The 20,697-nt window shown below is 27.7% G+C and overlaps 2 protein-coding genes across 3 annotated transcripts; one reads left to right on the top strand and one right to left on the bottom strand.

The window, feature by feature from the left end:
• Window positions 1–73: 73 nt before the first annotated feature.
• Window positions 74–8,854, top strand: LOC135925025 (pyruvate dehydrogenase E1 component subunit alpha, mitochondrial-like). Its single transcript, XM_065460161.1, has 8 exons — window positions 74–130; window positions 170–223; window positions 268–441; window positions 5,099–5,317; window positions 5,914–6,085; window positions 6,421–6,637; window positions 8,336–8,444; window positions 8,511–8,854. Exons 1-8 carry the CDS (start codon window positions 83–85, stop codon window positions 8,703–8,705), a joined length of 1,188 nt encoding a protein of 395 aa, XP_065316233.1. The 5' UTR covers window positions 74–82; the 3' UTR covers window positions 8,706–8,854.
• Window positions 8,826–20,681, bottom strand: LOC135925023 (solute carrier family 40 protein member 1-like). 2 transcript variants are annotated; one of them, XM_065460158.1, is made up of 10 exons: window positions 18,224–18,305; window positions 15,849–15,913; window positions 14,782–14,938; window positions 14,227–14,469; window positions 13,109–13,645; window positions 12,528–12,645; window positions 12,351–12,478; window positions 11,007–11,158; window positions 10,452–10,863; window positions 8,826–9,858 (listed from the first exon to the last, which is right to left on the bottom strand). In XM_065460158.1, exons 1-10 carry the CDS (start codon window positions 18,240–18,242, stop codon window positions 9,176–9,178), a joined length of 2,514 nt encoding a protein of 837 aa, XP_065316230.1. In that variant the 5' UTR covers window positions 18,243–18,305; the 3' UTR covers window positions 8,826–9,175. The 2 variants fall into 2 exon arrangements, with proteins under 2 accessions (XP_065316230.1, XP_065316231.1); XM_065460159.1 differs by lacking the exon at window positions 18,224–18,305 and adding an exon at window positions 20,547–20,681 and having other exon boundaries at window positions 8,827–9,858.
• Between the last annotated feature and the right edge of the window lie 16 nt (window positions 20,682–20,697).

The raw sequence follows: 20,697 nt of genomic DNA, 5'->3' as shown, positions 1-20,697 counted from the left end.
CATGGCACATGTCACGTTATAAAGTGTGTCATACAAATGACATCCATTGTCTTTTTTCTAGTAAATGCTAGTATTGAAAAATATGCAAAAGGCCTGTAAATTTTTAAAAACTTATACCTTCACGCCACTCGTAATTTTACAAGAATTTATACTTAAATTGATTTTTTAGAAAGTTAACATTAATAATTATGCTATAGAAACATCTGCTCGGTTTAATTTGAGAGTAAACATTAATTAATGATTTTTTTAAAAAATGATATTTATTAGGATTTCAAGTTGCACAAATTAGAAAAAGGACCATCATTAGAAACAGTTGTTACTAGAGATGAAGCCCTTAAATATTATTATGACATGCAATATATAAGAAGATTGGAAACCACATGTGGAAATTTATATAAAGACAAAAAAATTAGAGGATTTTGCCATTTATATTCTGGACAAGTTAATTTTATTTTTAAAAGGCTACATATATCAACTATGCTATCAATACACTTTTTTATTTCTTAATTTACAATTTCATTTTTTTTATATATTGACTAAAACCAGAGAAACCTACAGATTTTATTTTTTTTCCCCCAAAGCGCAACTCAATTTATTTATAAGCCCAAGTTTGCCAAAATTTTTATTTATTCTTTAGGCTTGAGCCTGGCACAAATTTTTATTCTAAAAATTTTAAATAAACATATTTTTATAAAGTTAAATATAATAAAAATCATTTATTATTTTGTTTTAATTGCAGATTATTTTAATCAAAAGGAAGAAATACCTATTAATTAAAAGGAAAACATTTTGTACATATTTTCTAGCCAAACCTGTCCAATTTTTAAAATATCTTAAGCTCCAGGTTTTGGGCTGGTATATACCAAATTGCATTTATATTTGATAACAATTAATTATTTATAATTCATGCCCACCCCTCTTAATTTTGTAGAGATGAATGTATAGTTTATGAAAAAATTTATTGTTCTACAAATAAGCATATGTCATCTATGAACAAATCATGGCTTACATAATAATATTTAAACTAAAATCTTAATTGAGCTATTTTTATAATCAGCTCATATTGGACTATTTAACAACACAGTTTGCATGGTTCTATAGGCAACTTGGGTAAAATATTTTTACACCATGATTGTTACTAGATTTTTTAAAATTTTGTAAGGAGAATTTATATTAGTTGTTTTCTTTCAAAAATTTTATCATGAGTTGGTGAATAACTTCATACTATTTTTATATGAGCCTGATTTAGCAAATTTTTTATCCACTGGGTTGGACAATCTTTTTAAATAATGCCTGCTTCAAGCAGAGTTCTGCTGATCTCTGATCTAATTACAATAATGAACCCTTTCTGATTTAAACCATTATTTATAATGATTAAAAAATCATGTGATATTCGTTCTACCCCCCCCCCTATTCCAGCTAATGATAATACACGCTAAGTGTGCACTGTTTTTTCATGATTTTCATAAATTACTAAGCAGGCCAAAAACGTCATGTTTATTTTTATATAAGTAAATAAATAAACTTACAAATGTAAATGTTATCATTTTAATTTTTTTTTATTTGAAAAACTAAACAATTATTTAAACATTTCAATTTTAAAAGTATCGCCTTCAAGTTGTAGCTGTGGATATTTGGAACTCATTTATTATCATGTAGACATATTTTTAAATATATAAGATTGAATTGTATGGATTTATATGATCAAAATTTATGTCACCCAAGATGGCAGAGAGATTATTTCATGAATTCTAAAGTTCATGACTAAGGATAATAATAATAATAGATTTGCCAATAATATTTATCAGAATGATTATATCTGATCATAGCATGACAATAAATCATATTGTCAAAGAAAAAAATTTTTTGTCATCTGACAAAAAATTTAGAAAAATTAAAGATATCATTCAAAATATAGCCTCAATATCATCTGAAATGAATCAGAATGCATTTGACAAAACATATTAAAAAAGCAAATAAGCTAAAATGGCCCCTAACAAAAAATTTTCTTTGACAATTTGATTTATTGTCATGCTATGATCAGATATAATATCATTCTGATAAATATTATTGGCAAATCTACTATTATTATTTCCTTAATCATATGAACTTTAGAATTCATGAAATAATCTCTCTGCCATCTTGGGTGACATAAATTTTGATCATATAGATCAATACAATTCAATCTTCTATATTTAAAAATATGTCTACATGGTAATAAAAAAGATTCCAAATATCCACAGCTACAACTTGAAGGCGCTACTTTTAAAATTGAAATGTTTAAATTTGGCGTGCTTAGTAATTTATGAAAATCATGAAAAAACAGTGCATGCTTAGCGTGTATTATCATTAGCCCCCTATTCCTCCTATACCCTTACTAATATTAATTTAATATCAGTCAATTACTGATATCAGATGGATCAAAAACTTTATAACCCCCCTATACCAATCACAATATTTTCTCCCTCTGCTTAAACATAAATTAGAAAATTGTAATCAATTAACTCAAAATCAAAAAAGTTAAAAAGGAAATTAAAATGATCAAAATTAGTAAAAAAAAGAAAGGAAATCTAACTCAGAGGTAGACTGTATTGAGCCTGTACACAAGCAGTCAGTAGATGTCAGCCAATGCTTTCAATTTTACCCAATAACAGTGGCCAATATTCAAAAATGCTAAATAATTTTCATTGATTTAAAAAATAATTTTAATTCATAAAAAAATTTCTAAACTGATAAAAAAAAGGTCCTAATTTTTATATCTTTTTTCTTTAAATTTAATTTACTTTTATAAGTTTCATAGATTAATCATAAATGATAAATGAATTTAAAAAAGATATAATATCGTTGATTTATTTTATATATTGCTTTTTATAAATAAGTAATCAGATATTAGTGGATTGTGTTAGTATCAGCTTTGAGTATCATTATTGCTTAAAAAGGTGGTATTAATACATTTTTCCCCTTTACATTTATTTGCCACCTACCCCCTTTCCTTTCTATTCTAAGGACAATGTCTTCACTTATCCCTTCAATTTCATTCATTATCTTGTAATATCCCCCTCCCTTCAATTTCATTCATTATCTTGTAATATCCCCCTCCCTTCAATTTCATTCATTATCTTGTAATATCCCCCTCCCTCCACTATCATTCATGGTAGAAATGCCTGTATTGGCTGTACCAATCTAATTTTATTCTACTCGATCAATATTTTTTAAATATAATGTCTTACTTTTTTAAATGTGCTCATCTCTCTTTGTAAATTTTTATTTAAATGAATTTTACAACCACTTTTTAAAATATATTAATACAATGCTAGAAAATGTGAAATTTTATAACACTATGGGGAATATTTCTATCAGAGACCTGCAGAAATACCATTTGCACGGCCCGGATTTTTTTTTTAGACCCGGCTCGTAATTTTTTTAAATTATATTCGACCTAGTATATACAAAAAATTTACTTTTTGGTATTTTATCATATTTTTCTGGGAGTATTATCATTTAATAAGCAAGCATATAAGGTAATGTTGTTAAACGACGATTTGGGCCGATTTTTAAAAAACGGCTAACTCAATATTTTCGCTAGAAAAATATTGACTAAGCCTCGAAATTTCAATACTATATGTCTAGAGCTTTGTTCCTTCTATGAACAAAATTTTCAGGCTTGCGTAATATTTTTCTGGATAAAATATTGTGTTAGCCGTTTTTAAAAATCGGCTCAAAACGAGCCGTTTAACAACACTATATTTTTTATATATTCTAAACAGGTATTTATTATATTTACAAATTGATAATATAAAAAATTTGTTTAAATAATATTTTGAGAATATACTATATTAATTGTATTTATAAAAAAAATAAAACTAATATTTTAATTAATAAAAAATATAACATATATTATATAATAATGTATATTACCTATTATTTTTTTGCGTATTTATTCCATGGCAACAAAACTATAATTATATTATGTAATAGATACTATGAGTGAGTGTTAGCTAGTGTTAACTTTCACCCAACATTATATTAATCATAGTTATATATAATCATTATAACCATATCTAATTGTCGTATATAATAATTCATGTTGTAAAAATTTTTTAAAAATTTTACGGCCCGGCCCGGGTAATTTAAAAAATAACTTTTTCATGCTCCCGGCTCGGATATTTTTTAAAAAAAATTTCAGGCCCGCCCCGGGTACCATGGCCGGGCATGCAGGTCTCTGATTTCTACATTTAAAAAAATGGAAAAAATAATGAATATACTTTTTTCTATGAAATTTTTCCACTACATCGAATTGGAAAATTTAAAACTATTGGTTTTGGTCATTATCCGATTTTTTTTGCATGAATGTTTGGGCTGATCTGACATTAAAAATTGGCACGTCTTTAAATATTATATATAGTTTTTTTAATATTTGACTGTTATTTCTGCTTTGCTAAATGCTAGCCAAACGTAACTTTACTTTAATACTTCCCACTTATTTCTTCTCATATTTTTTTTAAGACTGATTTTGCCTTATAATATTCTCTGTTTTCAAAATAACTCTTTACGAAAAACTCTAGTTGCTTTTGAAAAATATATTTTTTGAAATGTAACAATAAAGGTAGCTAGTCATGTTTCATGATACTTTTTAAAGCATGTTAAATATTTATATATATTTTCACTCCCTATCTTTATTTTTATGATTTCCTAAATTTAAACTCATTGTTTATTCTAGCGCTCTCGTAGAATGTTTGTTTAATCTAGGGAAGCTTATTTTTGGATAGCACGCGTTTTAGGGCACCAATTTTGAAAATAGTAGTTTATATTGTTAATATCATAAAAATTTATTAACCCCAGATTTATAAATTTTTTCGGTGCAGTTATTTCCTTATTTTATTTTCATAATAAATGTCTTTGATTAAAATTTAATCAAAAAATTATTTTGTTTAAATAAAAAAAAAATCTATAATAAAAATGATGAGGTTATACAAATAATTATAAATTAACTTGCAATGCAACTGTAAGAACTAGTTACCTTTTTTAAGAATGTGATTTATCAATGTGACTAGTCTATACTAATATTCTTTCTTATTATTTTTTACCCATTTTAAAGGAAGCATGTTGCGTGGGCATAGAAGGGTCCATAGACAGAGACGATTCAGTTATTTCGGCCTATCGCGTTCACGGATGGTGCTATACTCGAGGTGTTCCCGGTTATAAGATTCTAGCCGAACTTATGGGCAAAGCCAATGGCATATCTCAGGGAAAAGGCGGCTCTATGCACATGTACAATTACAATTTTTATGGCGGTAACGGAATAGTAGGAGCCCAGGTAATTAAGTTTTTTTTTCCAATTGTTTGGTATGAAAATTTATTTTTTAGAGGGTAACAAGGTAATGATGATATCATGGAGTTTTTTTTTAAAATCTTGTAAAAAAAATTATATCGTTTTGTTTGATGTGATAAGCCATTTAATAAATTTATTTAAGACCCGACCCCAGATTCGGTCCTATACTAATATAAAATTTGTATCGGCTATTAGTTAATTGTACATCTGTCAATGATTTAATATGTGTTTCGTGAGATTGAGCAAAATATTTTGGATATTTATTTATAGATAATTGATGAATCCAATTAAGTATTTACTCTTTCATTATATCGCTAACTAATTCATCAAAAAAGGTTAGTCATTGTTAGAGCAACATGATAATAAAGCTTAAATATTGGTCTAATTTTTATTTTATTTTAAGCCAATATGTGAAGTATAGGTCGTTTTGAATATTTGCTATGTTGGGTAAGTAAAGGATTGAATACTTATTAGTATTTAGCTATTCGACTCTTTAGATTAGACAAATTTTATTGGATAACGGATAAAACAATCTAATAGTATGTTAATTTCTTTTAAATGAAAAAAAAAACTTGCTATAGGTTCCTTTAGGAGCCGGCATCGCCTTAGCCCACAAGTATTTAGAAAGAAACAAGGTGTGCGTTACTCTATACGGAGACGGGGCCGCCAATCAAGGTCAAATATACGAGGCATTTAACATAGCCAAGCTTTGGAGCTTGCCCTGCATATTCGTGTGCGAAAATAATGGATTTGGTATATATATTTTTTTTTAAATATTTCGTAATATTTTTTAAAAAAATCGATAAATTTTATAACATCTTAATTATACTACTAGATTGACGTTTCATACATTAAATGCATCTAAAAGTGTCCATAGAGAGGGGTCATCTAAGTGCCATTTTGTGGTTTGCACGTCAGTTAAATGGCATTAATTAATGTGCATTCATATAATATAAAAAAGGATAATTATTCGGCGTGCAAACCATAAAATGGCTCTATAGCTTACTCTTATGTATGGACTCTTAATGACTCGCCAATTTAGTAGTATATACATCATTGATAGATACTAAATACATCTCATATTACAGGCATGGGCACGAGCGTTGAACGGGCCTCTGCCAGCACTGATTATTACACCAGAGGCGATTATATTCCTGGAATTTGGGCCGATGGCATGGACGTTATAGCTGTCAGAGAAGCCACGCGATTCGCCAAGCAACATTGTTTGAGTGGGGCCGGGCCGATTGTCATGGAGGTGGCAACTTATCGGTATCACGGCCATAGTATGAGTGACCCAGGAACAAGGTAAGTATGCACAACGTGTAGATGATTAGAATATGATATATCATATTTTTTTTTATTTTGAATTAATTGATGTTAATTTACGCCAATCTTCATAGTATATCATAAGTTGGCTCTCATTACCCCACAGATTCATCTTGTTGCTAAAGATAAAAAAATATGTCACGGCATTGAATTGTATTATGATGGAAATTTAGAGAGGAATAGTTTATTTATATTGAATCCAAATTAAAGATTTTTTTGCATTTTATTCCAAATAAAATAATGTGCATCACAACTTTTGTCTATTTTTCACATTTCCATTAATATCATAAAAATACGTCTCAATTTAAAAAATATGTAGTACTATTAAATTAGATAATTTCTTAATTCTTGTATATATTTTTTTTATCTTAGCGCGGTTTTCGATGTTCATATTTTCTAATTTTTATTCAATTTTAATTGATGCATAAAATTATAATCTATGAGGTCATTTAATTATATCATTTTATCTCATTTCGCCCGTAGCCTTTTTTTAAACTTATCTCGTAAAAAGTCACTATTCTTTTGACAAGTACGTGCGAGATTTAGGGTTAATAATTATTTAGATTTATTGGTGTTGTTTGAAATTTTTTCATTTTTTACTATCTTGTAATATCCCATATTTCAATTACTGAGGTATGTCATTTCTCTATACCTCACCCCCTCCTTCAAATATTTATTCTTATGAATGAATTACTTGCAAATTGAAAGATTATAGATCTGTGAATAGAAAATGATTTCGTGATTTAGACTAGTTGAAAAGTCGGTCGGACAACTGCTGTGCTTTACTAAAGTTATAAATATGTAATTTTTATTAGGCGGATTTAATATTTATAAAGGGTCTAGATAGTTCATCATCTGTTTTTGAAAATACAAAATTCGACATGTATACAGTCAAATATTAATTGTATTATTTTTATCCCGGCAAATAATAATATTTTATACAGGTTGCCCACACAATTTACTCTTGCGAAGAGAGCTTCCTTTATCACGGATTGGCTCGGCGCAAATATATTTTGCATAAATTGGCCAACCGCCCGATTTCGCTCAAATTGCCTGGCCCGAATTTATTAGATAGCTTTAAATATTTTGGGTCTTTGAGATTAAGTTGGATTTACATATCGCTATTGATATATTTTTTTTAATAAAAAAAACTTTCCTCGTGGTCTTGTATTTTCGTCATTGCAATCATCAGAACTTTTAAAGCTCCCTAGAGTGGTAGTTATGAAGTGAATCAATATCAGATAAGTTTAAAAAAAGGAATATTTATTTTTTTTGTAATTTCAACTTGATGATTGTAGTCCGGAAAGGAGTCCTGCCACCTTTCTTGAAAGGTCGGAATGTTATGGCGACTTGATTCTTTCTCCCATTTAATGTACTCTTCTCTGTTCCATGCCGATTTTTACATTTACCCGCGTAAATCAATTTCTTCCCCATTTTTGTCGAGCCTGAGCATCACTATTTGTGAAATCCATTTCTCTCATATCATGGGGCCTTCCTCGAGCCCTTGGTCCCTTACTTCCATCAACGCGCTTCTCTTTACCAAATTATCTTTCGTCCTTAATGGAAAAATTGTGTTGTGCCTATAAGTTAATTATGTAAACCATTTGATTTTTTTAAAATTATTATTCATCTCTTCTCTATATTCATTTAGTGACCACGTAATTTTTTAAAAATTAGCTACCGAACGAGAGACGAAATTCAAGAAGTCAGACAAACAAGAGATCCCATAACCTCTTTCAAAGATAAAATCTTATCAAGCAATCTAGTCACGGTTGAAGAGTTAAAAGTAAAATATATATTTTTTTAAAAAATATAATTTAATGCCATTTAATTATTTTTTTTTAAAAAATAGAAAATTGATACCGACATTAAGAAAGAAATAGAGAAAGACACGAATAAAGCTATGGCCGACCCAGAACCCCCTTTGAAAGAGTTGTATACCGATGTTTATTATGATATCCCTGAATACAGTGTCAGAGGGGTAACACCCTGGGAAACTGTTATAGTCCATCCCAAAAGAATTAACGCTACCCCGCAATCTGCTTGAATTTTCTAATTTCTACCTATGTCAATGATTACTTGAAACAACTACTATATTTTATTTTGTGCCATAGTATAATAGTATTATGTAATGTTTTATAGTATTCATATACTTAATTGAGAGACACAGTCGGGTATATTTTGTTATTAAATAATGTGAAATATTAAATTGCAATTTATTTAATTTATAAAAGAAAAGTTCAATAAATTTAGCAAATTTTGTTGTTTCTATTTTGAAATGTTTACAATATTTTTAATAAATAGAATAGGTGATATGTATAAAATAATATGGATGGATGCAAAAAAAATATATGAACGGATGTAGAAAAAATTTGTACGTTTTAACGAGTATTTTAAAAATATTTAGAGAATCTAAAACTTGGGCAAAAATATCACAAATATGCGATGTAAAAAATATTGATTAGAAAAAATTATATGTGCGATAATAGTGAGAGATATGTATAATTGTGAATAATATCATTTGCCGAGATGCTTCAGGGCATGATAATCTCTCTTTGCATCCAAATCATGGTTGGTTTTCATTGGCGTACCATCTTCTGAATGCTCAAAAGGTTTTGTCATGACGGTGTTGTAAACAGGAGTTAAGATTCCTTCTAGTTGACTATTTCCCATCACATGCCTCTCACCGTCATTTACGTATATCCTTTCTTTAGTTATAGGGGTACTATAATCACCCGATTTTGGATTTAGTGGCCTGGGAGTAGGTGAGATCAATTTTTTGCTTGAACTTCCACATTTGGGTAACAATATATAGCTATTTGTTTTTGAAAAGGGTATATCTTGTCTTGACGGACGTTTATTGTTGACATTCATGGAAATGTCTCTTTTTTTTCTCTGAAAACACGAACAGATAGGGACATTCTGAGTATCATCAATAGAATCCTCGAGCCTTAGGTGACCTTTTTTAGCTTGATAAGCATATTTGCAGAAACATATAAGACTAGCGCATATAGAACAGAACGATAAAATGACTAGCCAACCAAAAGTTTGAGGCTTAGGTAACAATATAACGGCTGAATATTTAATTATCTCAAATATCATGGTCAACGAATGCTGAACCCCCATTATCACACCTTTCTGGGATTCAACTACAGACTCTTGCATTATTTGATTGATTGTAAGATCTATCATCCATAAACCTTTAAACGCATAAATAATTTACATTTGATATAAAACTAAAATATATGGGTCGCCTCTCAGGCAAAAAAACTAAATCAGAATTTATGTTTTTTTGAAATTTCTGGGAAAATTTATTGCAAAAAATATGCTTCTTATTTTTTTATTTAATTATCAAATAAAATAAAAAACCGAATTTATTATTATTTTCAAAAAGTTTAATCTACTATTTCTTAAACGATAATTTAATTTTCCATAATAAAATGTAATTAAACTCTTGGTTAATGGCTTTAAAATTTTTAAAAAAAATCCATGAATCGATTTTTTTAAAAAAATATAACATATTTTTGAAAAATTTAAAGCAATACTATGTAACTTATAATTGAATGATTAGTAAAATATAAAGGGTATAACAACAAATAATATGTGAAAGAAAGGAATAATAACTTAAGTGACCCATTTATCACAATATTTAAGTCTTAATACCAGTAAAATAGGATCGAAAGTTTGCCAAGAGGGATTATGAAGAGAAAAGTTTCCCCACGAAACTTGTATAAACCCCTATTTTAAAACCAGGATACCATGATTGAAATATATAATTTTTTTTATAATAAACCTATTCTGGATGCTACTATCCCGAATAGAAATACGCCGATATGCAAATATTTCTTATTGTTTTTGAGCAAAATTTTAGATTCATTTATTTTGAGACTTCTCTCCATACGATACAATTGGAAATTATCAGTCTTTTCAGCGAGGATTGATCTACGGTTCGATAAGTTCCTCTCTTTGCCATCTGGTATATTTAATGGATTGAAATTGACGTCTAATTCATGATTTTGATGGGGAAAATCAAGCTCTGGTACGCCCTCGAATGTATGTTTTGGTATTAATTTGAATTCATTTGACGAATTTTTTAAGTCGGATGATTTTGCAAATGATTCTTTTAGGTCTTGAAATATGAATCCTGGTTTCCAAGGGGATCCAGGAAGCCAGATCGATACCAGGCAGAAAACTAGGCAACTTAGCTTTATTTAAATAAGGAAATCATATTAAATATAATTTTGATAAGGGCATAAATGAACCTTAATTATTCATTTTAAATTTATATAATTTTTAAAGCGAGGAACAACAAATTAATGCATAAAAAATAAGTAAGGCACTGATTAACTTGTAGCATTATAGCGAAAATGCCCGATGTAATTGACCCATATCTATTTTTCATCACAGGGTAGATAAAAGTACCAATAATACCTGTCAAGGCTCCTAATGCTATCATGCAACCGAGAACCGCTTCTGATACATGCAGTGAGTAAGCGTAACCTAAATACAAGATTCAAAAATCTTTAATTAATTCATCATTTTTTGTTCAGTTGGGTTGTGTTTATAAATTTAAAATGAATTTCCCTATCTTAATTTTATTAAATAAATACATTCGGCGATTCTATAAGTCGAACCAAATTATTTTTGACTAAATTTCCAAATCTTCTTCACGAGTCAATGAATCTAATTTTAAATGATGATTTGAAGCCTATGATATTTATTTCCGGCTTCCCAAACCTGAAAAGGCAGAGAGAAATTTATGTATAGTTTAAAAAAAAATATAGCAAGGAATATTAAAATTAAGACCTCGATTGTATAGTATATATATTTAGATTACGGTCCAACTCAAGAAAATTATTTTTAATCACATGGTCTATCAGATTTGACAAACCTAACCCATATCTCGCAAACCTTTAATTAACCATAACTTATCTTTCTAACATTTAATCTTATTATATATTTATATACTATATATATCGCAACAGTATATGTAATCCATGGGGTGGGGGGGGGGAGGATTCTTTAAATTTGAAAAATCTGAATCTTGTTAAATGGCTCGATTTGAGCTTATTAACAACGGCTACTAAATATTTTATATAAAAAAATATTGGTCAAGCCTGACGATTTTGTCCATAGGTGGCACGAAGGTTTGGACATCTATTAACGAAATCTCAAGACTTCTTAGGCAATATTTTTCTGGATAAAATATTAAGTTAATCGTTTATTTTAAATTGGCTCAGATAGTGCCGTTTAACATTAATTGCAATGCAATAATTTTTTATTTGAAGTGCTCTTAAATTTATATTTAATTGTATAGATTTCTCGTTATAAATTTTTTAAAAAAATATACAAATGTTTATGGCAAAAATTGTGTGAAATTCATAGGGGAAGGTACTCGAATTCACTAATCTATATATGGTGGAATATATTTTTGGCCATTTTTCCAATTCAAAATTTAATAAATAATTTAAAAATCGAGATATCCTCCCCCATTGGATTTCACATCCGGATATCATATTATTAAAAATTTGGGCATAACGTAAAGTTTAAAAATGATATTCTTCAAATTTTTAATACACTTTAAGTTTAGTAATAATTTACAAGGTAAATACTTGTGCACATGCACATACCTTCAATATAATAAATTGTAAAATTAAAGAGATAGAAAAGAAAAGGTGGCGAAAATATTTACCGACAGTAATTGAATCAAATCCTATAACAGTTAAGTAAAGCAGAGCCAACGAAAACCCCGCGTATTTAACCTTTTGGCCCATGTACAATTTCCATCCATCCACAGAATCTTTGAATTGTCTCAAAAAACTAATTTAAATTATACGTTGTAATATTTAAAATAAATTATTTTAGTTACTCTATTTTCTTTGTGTTATTTTTTTTGGGTTGAATCTCTATTTGTTCAACATCGGTAGTAGATGTGAGATTGGGATCTTTTAATTGTTCAGGTTTTTGGAAATCTTTTATAACATCGTCTTATTGTGAGAGTATAAATAAATAATATATTCGTTTATTTGATAAAGTACTATATTACTTAAATCTTAAAGTTTAAAATACATTACAAGTAGAAAATATGTTATTAGTAGAGGTCGGCCCAGTTTCAAGGGGAAAAAAGATTTTACAACCAAATAACTTGGAGAAAGTATTTTTTGACCGGGCTGGATATAGAAAAATTTATGTCTTTTTCCCCTAATAAAAAATTATAACGGGCCAAGGAGGAATTTATACAAAAATATTTAACGGGGCTCAACCAGGCTAATTTTTCAAAGATCTTCAATGGCCGGTGCGGACCTTTAATATATAGTTAATTTAAAATACACACATGTAAGCAATACACTAAAATATTGATTTTAAAATTTTTCTTGGTTTATAATAAGTGGATAAGAGTCAGCATAAAGTTGATATCATAATGTAAAAAGTAAATTTTTAAAAAAATACTAGATTTTGTCTGGGACTTATCTATCAAGGGCTCCTTTACGAAATCTTCGCCATTTTTTTTCAAGCTGAGATCATTATATAGTTTCGAACTAGAAATCACTTGTGGATCATTTTTTTCAACCGTGGAAATTATTTCCTCCGAATTTTTTCCATTCTTACCAACAATCTCGCTGCCATCCTTTTTACGCAGCCCCTTTGGCTTCACTTCGTCATGTTTTTTTGAAATTTCCGTGGTCATATCGTGTCCTTCCTCTATTTTCTTTTCGTCACCGACCCGTTTAACCAGCGGAACACCATTTACAGCCACATCCTGAGGCGGTAATTCATCCACGGCTATATTCGTTTTGAATGCTAAACGCGGAACAGCGTAATATATTTTGTGGAGTAAAACGTATTCGAATACCATGGAAACGATATTCCATCCTGCAACGATGCTAGCCCCTGTAAGGAAGGAGACTAAATTTAGAATTTGACCCACAAACAAGGGCGTCAAAATGTTGGTCAACAGATCGATGCGTTTTAACGTGGCGTTCAATCCTTGATAAATTAATTATTTTATAATGAGGTATAAATATAATGTAAAAAATATAAACTCAAGGTGTAAAAAAAAGCTTTCAGAGTAATTATTTCGTTATATTAATAATAATGAATCCTTTTTGTTATTGTCATTTATAGAGTATATGTTTTTTAAAGATCTGTTTCCTTTTTAATATACTAAATTTTTTTTTAAAAATGAAAAAAATAAAAAGCATTATAAATTCCGTTTCTTTTATTGATTTATTAATATTGTTCGTTATTCGGATAAGTTTTATCTGATAATTTTTTTATACAAAAAAAAATGTAATTTAATATCCACCACTTTTAATTAATCTCCTTGTCTCCAAAAATTTTAAACTCAGATTTTCAAGAGGTATAAATCATTCGGTTGAGTTAGGGTATTAAAAAAATTAATCAAAAGGCATATTTAAATAATAAAAAAAATACAACTCCCATAAAGTAACAGTGTTAGGTATAATCAAATTGTCTACCATCTGATTAAAACTATCCCCGGTTATATAAACGGTGACTTTAATCTTAGTTTTTCAATATTCAAGAATGATAGTTTTACAATACTTAACTGGCTAGGTTCAAATTATTTTCACGGGCTATTATAACGACCCAATCCTTGCCTATCACGATTTGAGATACCATTCCGGCCACGTCAGCTAACACCGCCGAGACCAATATCAGGAACATTAATACGTAATCAATATTTGGACCGTTAAATTTTTCGTACTTTCTGGAGAACATGAAAGCGATGGCGAATATGGTGGCGCAAAATGAAAGCAACCCATTTTGAAAAAATAGGGCTAGCTTGGCAACTTAAACATTGTATAACATTATAATATATAAAAAAAATTTATAAATATAGAACTGCATTCCGATTTTATTTTAATTAAAAACTCGAAGTATTGGGAATTTTAACAACCTTCATATCTTTAATGACATGAAATTATGTTTAAAATATATATTAAAATTTTAAATTTAATTTGAGCTGTGTATATTTAATATAATCATTGTTTGGGCCGGTATAATTACTACTTGTATATCAAAAGCAAATTTTGATTTTCGATATGGATAAAAATGGCAAAAATCTCAATATTATTCAAAAAAAACTTATTTATTGATTTCACCTTTGAATCTTGGATTTCTATCAATCCATTTACCAATGATTGCACCGAATATGAGTATAGTGACGCTGGAGGAAAATCCGTATATCGCAGTTAATCGTAAACTTTTAGTCATTTGAACCAGAAATAAACCAACGGAGAATCTCCACATTCGATTTCCCTTTAAAAATAAATCGGCATTATATTGTGTAAAAAAACCTTTTTAAAAAAGTAATGCGATACAGTTACTCTGTAAAGCGCGTTACTTTTACTTTTTTTCTTATAGAAAATAATACACTATTCGTTATAAATATAACGTAAGGGTTCAGCTGATCCGTGTTTATATTTTTTTTTAATTTAATAATATGTAACGCACATTTTTTTGAAAAATTTTGAAAGACTTTATTCTGCCGGAATAGTATTGCTATATGTATTGATTTTGGTCATAAAATATTGTTTTTTCCTTAATTTATATATAAAAACGGATATAAAATTAAGGTATTTTTCAACAGATTCATCCGGCATTCACAGTTAGAGCCAATTTGTGGCGAAATATATAACATAGTAAAACGATTAACTCAAAATTTATCCAAAAAAATATTACGCAAGCACGGAGATCTTGCTCATAGATGGCAGAAAGGTATGAGCAGCTATTGGCGAAATCTAGAGGTTTACGTAAAAATATTTTGGCTGAAATCTTAATTTACAATCGGCTAAATAGAGCCGTTTAACAACACTAATTCGTGTGGATACTCTAAAGATGTCTTGGGATACATTTACGATCTCAGTAAATGATTTAAAATTGAGAGATCTCGAATTCCATATCCCAATACGACAAACATATATACAGATTCTTCGTATAAATTTAAAAATTTAGAGCGAAAATGAACGAGATTTTCAGGGTAGTTACCCTGTTCATTCTGAAATATGCTTCCGGCAAAATAAGATCTCATTCTATAAATAATTTAAGTTTTTTTAAATTTGCTAAAAACTAGGGTCAATGAAGCGTAGCCCTGAATTGGCAAACCCTTTACGACATACATTAGTTTTAATTAGTAATTTAAATAAGGTATAAAAGATATTAAATTTACCCATGAAGTGATAGCATGCGTGTAATACAACAGATAGTGAATCGAACATAGTTTCTCTTTATAACCTATCATAAATAATGATTAATTATGACATTTAGAAAAATAATTTCGATATTTCGTTCAACTCAAGGAATGTTCAACTAAGGGGATTTTTTTTAATTGAATTAAATATATTTAAAATTAAACAACTATCTAAAATAAGAAGTAGGATTAAAGGTTGGAGGGATATATAGGGCCATTTAAAGATCTGAGAGGTATGGGTTATGGTTTAGATTAGTTTTTAATAGAATTAAATCCTTTTCAATAATTACCCGTCACTGACAGGTCATTTAATAATAGACGAATAGAAATTTAAATAAATCAACCGTTGTAACGGAAATTTGCTTGAGTTGGACAATAACTATATATTTGTTTATTATTATCATATCATAAAACCAACAAAGAAAAGTATTAAATAAATTCTGATAAAACATTAATAAAAATAAAGAGGGAATCAAATTAGTAAAATCTTGGCCCAAATATAAATTTATTTTATCTAAGATAAATATATATAATTTTTCAGTATATGGGACTATTTGGTGCATCAGTTGTATGCAGCAAGATTCTAAATATTTGATTTGCCTAGCCATGATCGAAAAGTCATTTGATCGTAAATTCGTTCACTTTTCTGATTGGTATATTTAATAGTTGTAAATTAAAATTATACATTAAATAAATGGATAAATAGAATAATTACCAGCATAAAATTCGTATTAATAATGATGTCGAAATGGACGGAAATACGATCAAAATTTTACCATCAAAGGAGGCCCCTCCCAAATATTTAAAATCATCGTCACTTTGATTGGGGAATGGTCTAACTATTAAAAAAAAACTTTAACCAATCAAGCTTTGTAAAAATCAAATCGTCCACTTATGCAGAATGATGATTTAATAAAAAATTGAAAATCACTGAAATTTCATTTGAATAAGTTTCCATACTAAGCATACAATAGGTTAAAAAAATATAGGGAAGTGAACATAAACTCTCGTGTTTTTTGCTGAACCCTAACCCTTTTTAAAAGTGGAAGGTTCAAGATATTGAAAAAAAAAATTAATTTTCTGGATTCATTTTTTTAAATTATTTTCTTGGCATTTTTTAAAATATTTCAGTTTTTTTGACTCTATTTTGTAGGTAAAATTTTATTTATAAATGACAATTTAATATGCTACAAAAAAAAATAATATAATATGCTTTTTTTTTGATTTTATACCAATTTTATAAGGTAAAAGTATTAAAAAACATAAAATACAATTTTTCTAGATACTCGATTTAAAATACGCGCTTTTAGGTTCCGTGAAATAGATATTGTCAGATTTGCCCGTAAAATCTTAAAGAGAACATTTTGAAACGTCATGATTGATTTATTGAATGAAACATTTAAAATTAAAATCTAAATTCTATACTAGTAAATTATTAAGAAATATATGAAATAGAATTAAAAAAATGTATTTTATTAATGGTCAATATTTCTTTATTCTCTCCAAAACACTGGGATAAATAATGGCTACGCCACTGGATACTCACATTAACTCATGGCCTATAGTTTCATAAATTATATTTCTGATTTTAAGGATAAGACAAGAGAAAACGTGAATAATAATTCTATTTTTATTAAAAAAAAATCTGTAAATTTGTATATCGAAATGAATGATAACGGCTCGATTTGAGCCAATTTTTATAAACGGCTAACTCAATATTTTATTTAGAAAATATTACTTAAGCCTGAAGATTTTGATCATATATGATATAAAGATCTAGACATCTATTAACAAAATATAGAGCCTTAGGCAATACTTTTTTAGGCTAAGATATTGAGTTAGCCGTTTTTAAAAATCGGCTCAAAACGAGCCTTTTAACAACACTAAGTGATGTTATTGGATAAGTTACAAAAGAAAAATCTTTACACTTTTTTTCTCAAAAAACTAGGTAGTTACTTTTTTTTAAAAGCCATAAATTAAAGTAACGCGTTATTATTCACGTTACTTTATATTTAAATCTTTTTTTAAAAAAAATTATTGTTTAATCTACTTTAAAAAATAATTGTTTAATGTTTAGAAGAAAAAAACCTTAAATAAATTCCAAACTTTAAAATAAAAGCTTGCTATTAAATTATAATAGACTCCTGCACCTGCCATCCTCAGCACCTATTGAGCAAATGTTATTTTTAAAGTTACTAAAAATAACTTAATTTTTTTTACATAGTAGCGCGAAATGCAACGACTTTGCTTTTTTAGGGGGGTGGGGGGGGGGGGGTAACATAGACAACTTTTATGCTTAAAATTAATTAAAGGATGATATAAGATTATTATATTACAATTTATTAATCACTCACCGATAGTGAATATATTCATCTATTGAAATCAGGAATTTCAATGCTTTTCTCTCTCTCTTAACTAAAATTATAGCCAAAGCCGCTATATTTCAAGGACAAACTAAAAAATAATAATAATTCGATATTAATATAAATAAAAAAATGTAATAAAATATAAATGGATTTATGATGATGATGGATGATATTTTCTTTTTTTTTAAAAAAAAATCATAATTTGTGACAAATAAAAATTGAATTTGCGAATATAAATGGAAAATAAACAAATTGACTTCAAGATGGGATGACACTTCTGTAAGATGGTTGAGCTAGGAGGTCAATTATGGACATATATAAAATGGGCAAACCACCCAAAAATAGTATTAAACGTAAAATTATAGAACGCGGCGAGGCATATAATTGGTCCGTTAAGATTTATGGTTTTTGGGTAATCTTAATTTTTTTTAATGGATCTATATATAGATACATCGTTTAAAAATGGATCTATATACAAATAGGTTTTACAAATGTATCTATATAGAGATAACTTTTATTATACTTATGCAAGGCAAGGTGTGCATAATGCAATAACATATAATGCCTAGACTGACGATGCATTAATAATAATGTATTTGAAAGCGTCGTTTAATGCTAATCAGCTGGACCCCCCATTTTGGTAACACATATAGTAATTATTCTTATGTTAAAAACTACTATCATATTTATAACTTGCTTCCTTATTATCTCGATGATCAGGCAATTCTTTAATAAAGTTTGCGTCAGGCATAGGAATAAATTGGCCTCTCATTAAAATTTTTTAATAATGATATGGGTAATAAAAATGGCGCCCCCAACTGTTTTCATTGATGTACACTTTTAATGAATGGTATTATTATTATGTCATCAGCATAATGATCAATTTCGGATTTCATTGTTAAAATTCAAATTTTAAAGTGAGCCAAAAATTTATTGAGCCGATAGCACATCTATATACAAATATAATAACTAAAGTATTGATTGTTAGATTTTAATAATTTATATACAAAATATATAATTAAATGACTATAAATAATTATCAGATTTTAATAAATAATACACAAAATATATAATTAGATGATTATAAATAATCGTTAAATTTTAATAATAAAACATTCTCCTTATAATAACTAAAGTAATGATTGTTAGATTTTAATAATTTATATACAAAATATATAATTAAATGATTATAAATAATCGTTAAATTTTAATAATAAAACATTCTCCTTATCTGTAAATACATTTTTATTCACACTAAACTCTTTCTACTGGGGCACTTTAATTAAACATATTAAAATCCCGGCACTTATTTTTTAAAAAAATTTGATGAGTGTCAACTTATGGGGGTGGGGTGTCCCCAAAAATCCTAATATTAAATTATTTATTAGTTTTTTCAGAAATCGTCTGGAAATATTGATCTAAAAATTATGACGTATATATTTTTTTAAAATTAATATAAATAAAAGAAAAGAAATTTTTTTTTGTTTTCGTCAACTATTGCATAAAATAAAACTTGTCTGGTTTGTTTTTGTAATCAAACAAATAAACTCGGACTTGTTATTAAATAAATTTAATTCAAAATATAATTATTTTTAATAAACAAAAACGTAAAATAAAATTATATCGAAATGTGTTAAAAAAATAGATACCGATATATAGCTCAAAAATAGTATCTAGATACAGATACTTTAACAACTCTAATATTTTTATTTATAAGGCGCTAATTTCATACCATATTTTAATTCAACCCCTCAAAATAGGCTTTCAAACTAAAAAAAAAAATCAGACACAACACAACATTCAAGCATTAATTTTTTTATAAGTCGCGAAATAGAGTTAATAAAAATAAATACACACTTATATTCTTATTTAGAGACAATTATATGTTTAATTAGTACTATATGATTTTTTTTAAAGATAATAAAAATTCAGAAAAATGAAAGATTATCTACTATTTTCAATCATTATTTGATTATAATCCAATTGTTTTGCTATTATGAGTATACGAGTTAACATTATAATCGAATCTCTTGAGTAATATATTTTATTTTTTTAAAAAAAATCGATAAATATACATTGACGATGATTTATGGAAGTTCAGATATTATAAATAAAAATTATTTATTCTTTTTAAAATATAAAATAATTAAATTTCTAAAAAACATTGGGCAATATATTTTTTTAATGATCTACAATGAATCATGAAAATATTATCAAGTTTAAATAAAATCTAGATGTCGGCAATAACGAAGGAAAATAAATATATGAGCAAAATTATATTTTTTAAGACTTAAAGGCATTAAATACTAACCTAGACTGAAAATTCATATCGTGTAAATACATCGAAGTCAGCTGTAGTAGGCGCCATTTAAAGACATTTCAAATTCCTTTCAATGTATTTTAATGATATGAATATGTTAGTCTATTAAAATATGCATGAAGATAGAATAAAATTCGTATTA

Source organism: Gordionus sp. m RMFG-2023, chromosome 2 (assembly GCF_954871325.1).
Source record: "Gordionus sp. m RMFG-2023 chromosome 2, tfGorSpeb1-WG-v2, whole genome shotgun sequence".
Lineage (NCBI taxonomy): Eukaryota > Metazoa > Nematomorpha > Gordioida > Chordodea > Parachordodidae > Gordionus > Gordionus sp. m RMFG-2023.
This window is presented reverse-complemented; position numbering and strand designations above follow the sequence as displayed.

Bases quoted from the DNA above. Each gene is read 5' to 3' on its own strand.
- LOC135925025 (XM_065460161.1), top strand. From the start codon at position 83: ATGCAAAAGGCCTGTAAATTTTTAAAAACTTATACCTTCACGCCACTC. The intron at 224-267 runs GTAAACATTAAT...GATATTTATTAG, and splicing joins CTGCTCGGTTTAATTTGAGA to GATTTCAAGTTGCACAAATT. The intron at 6,638-8,335 runs GTAAGTATGCAC...TTTAAAAATTAG, and splicing joins ATGAGTGACCCAGGAACAAG to CTACCGAACGAGAGACGAAA.
- LOC135925023 (XM_065460158.1), bottom strand. The intron at 14,470-14,781 runs GTGAAATCAATA...ACAATGTTTAAG, and splicing joins TAGAAATCCAAGATTCAAAG to TTGCCAAGCTAGCCCTATTT. The intron at 12,479-12,527 runs GTAACTAAAATA...AATTTAAATTAG, and splicing joins AATAACACAAAGAAAATAGA to TTTTTTGAGACAATTCAAAG.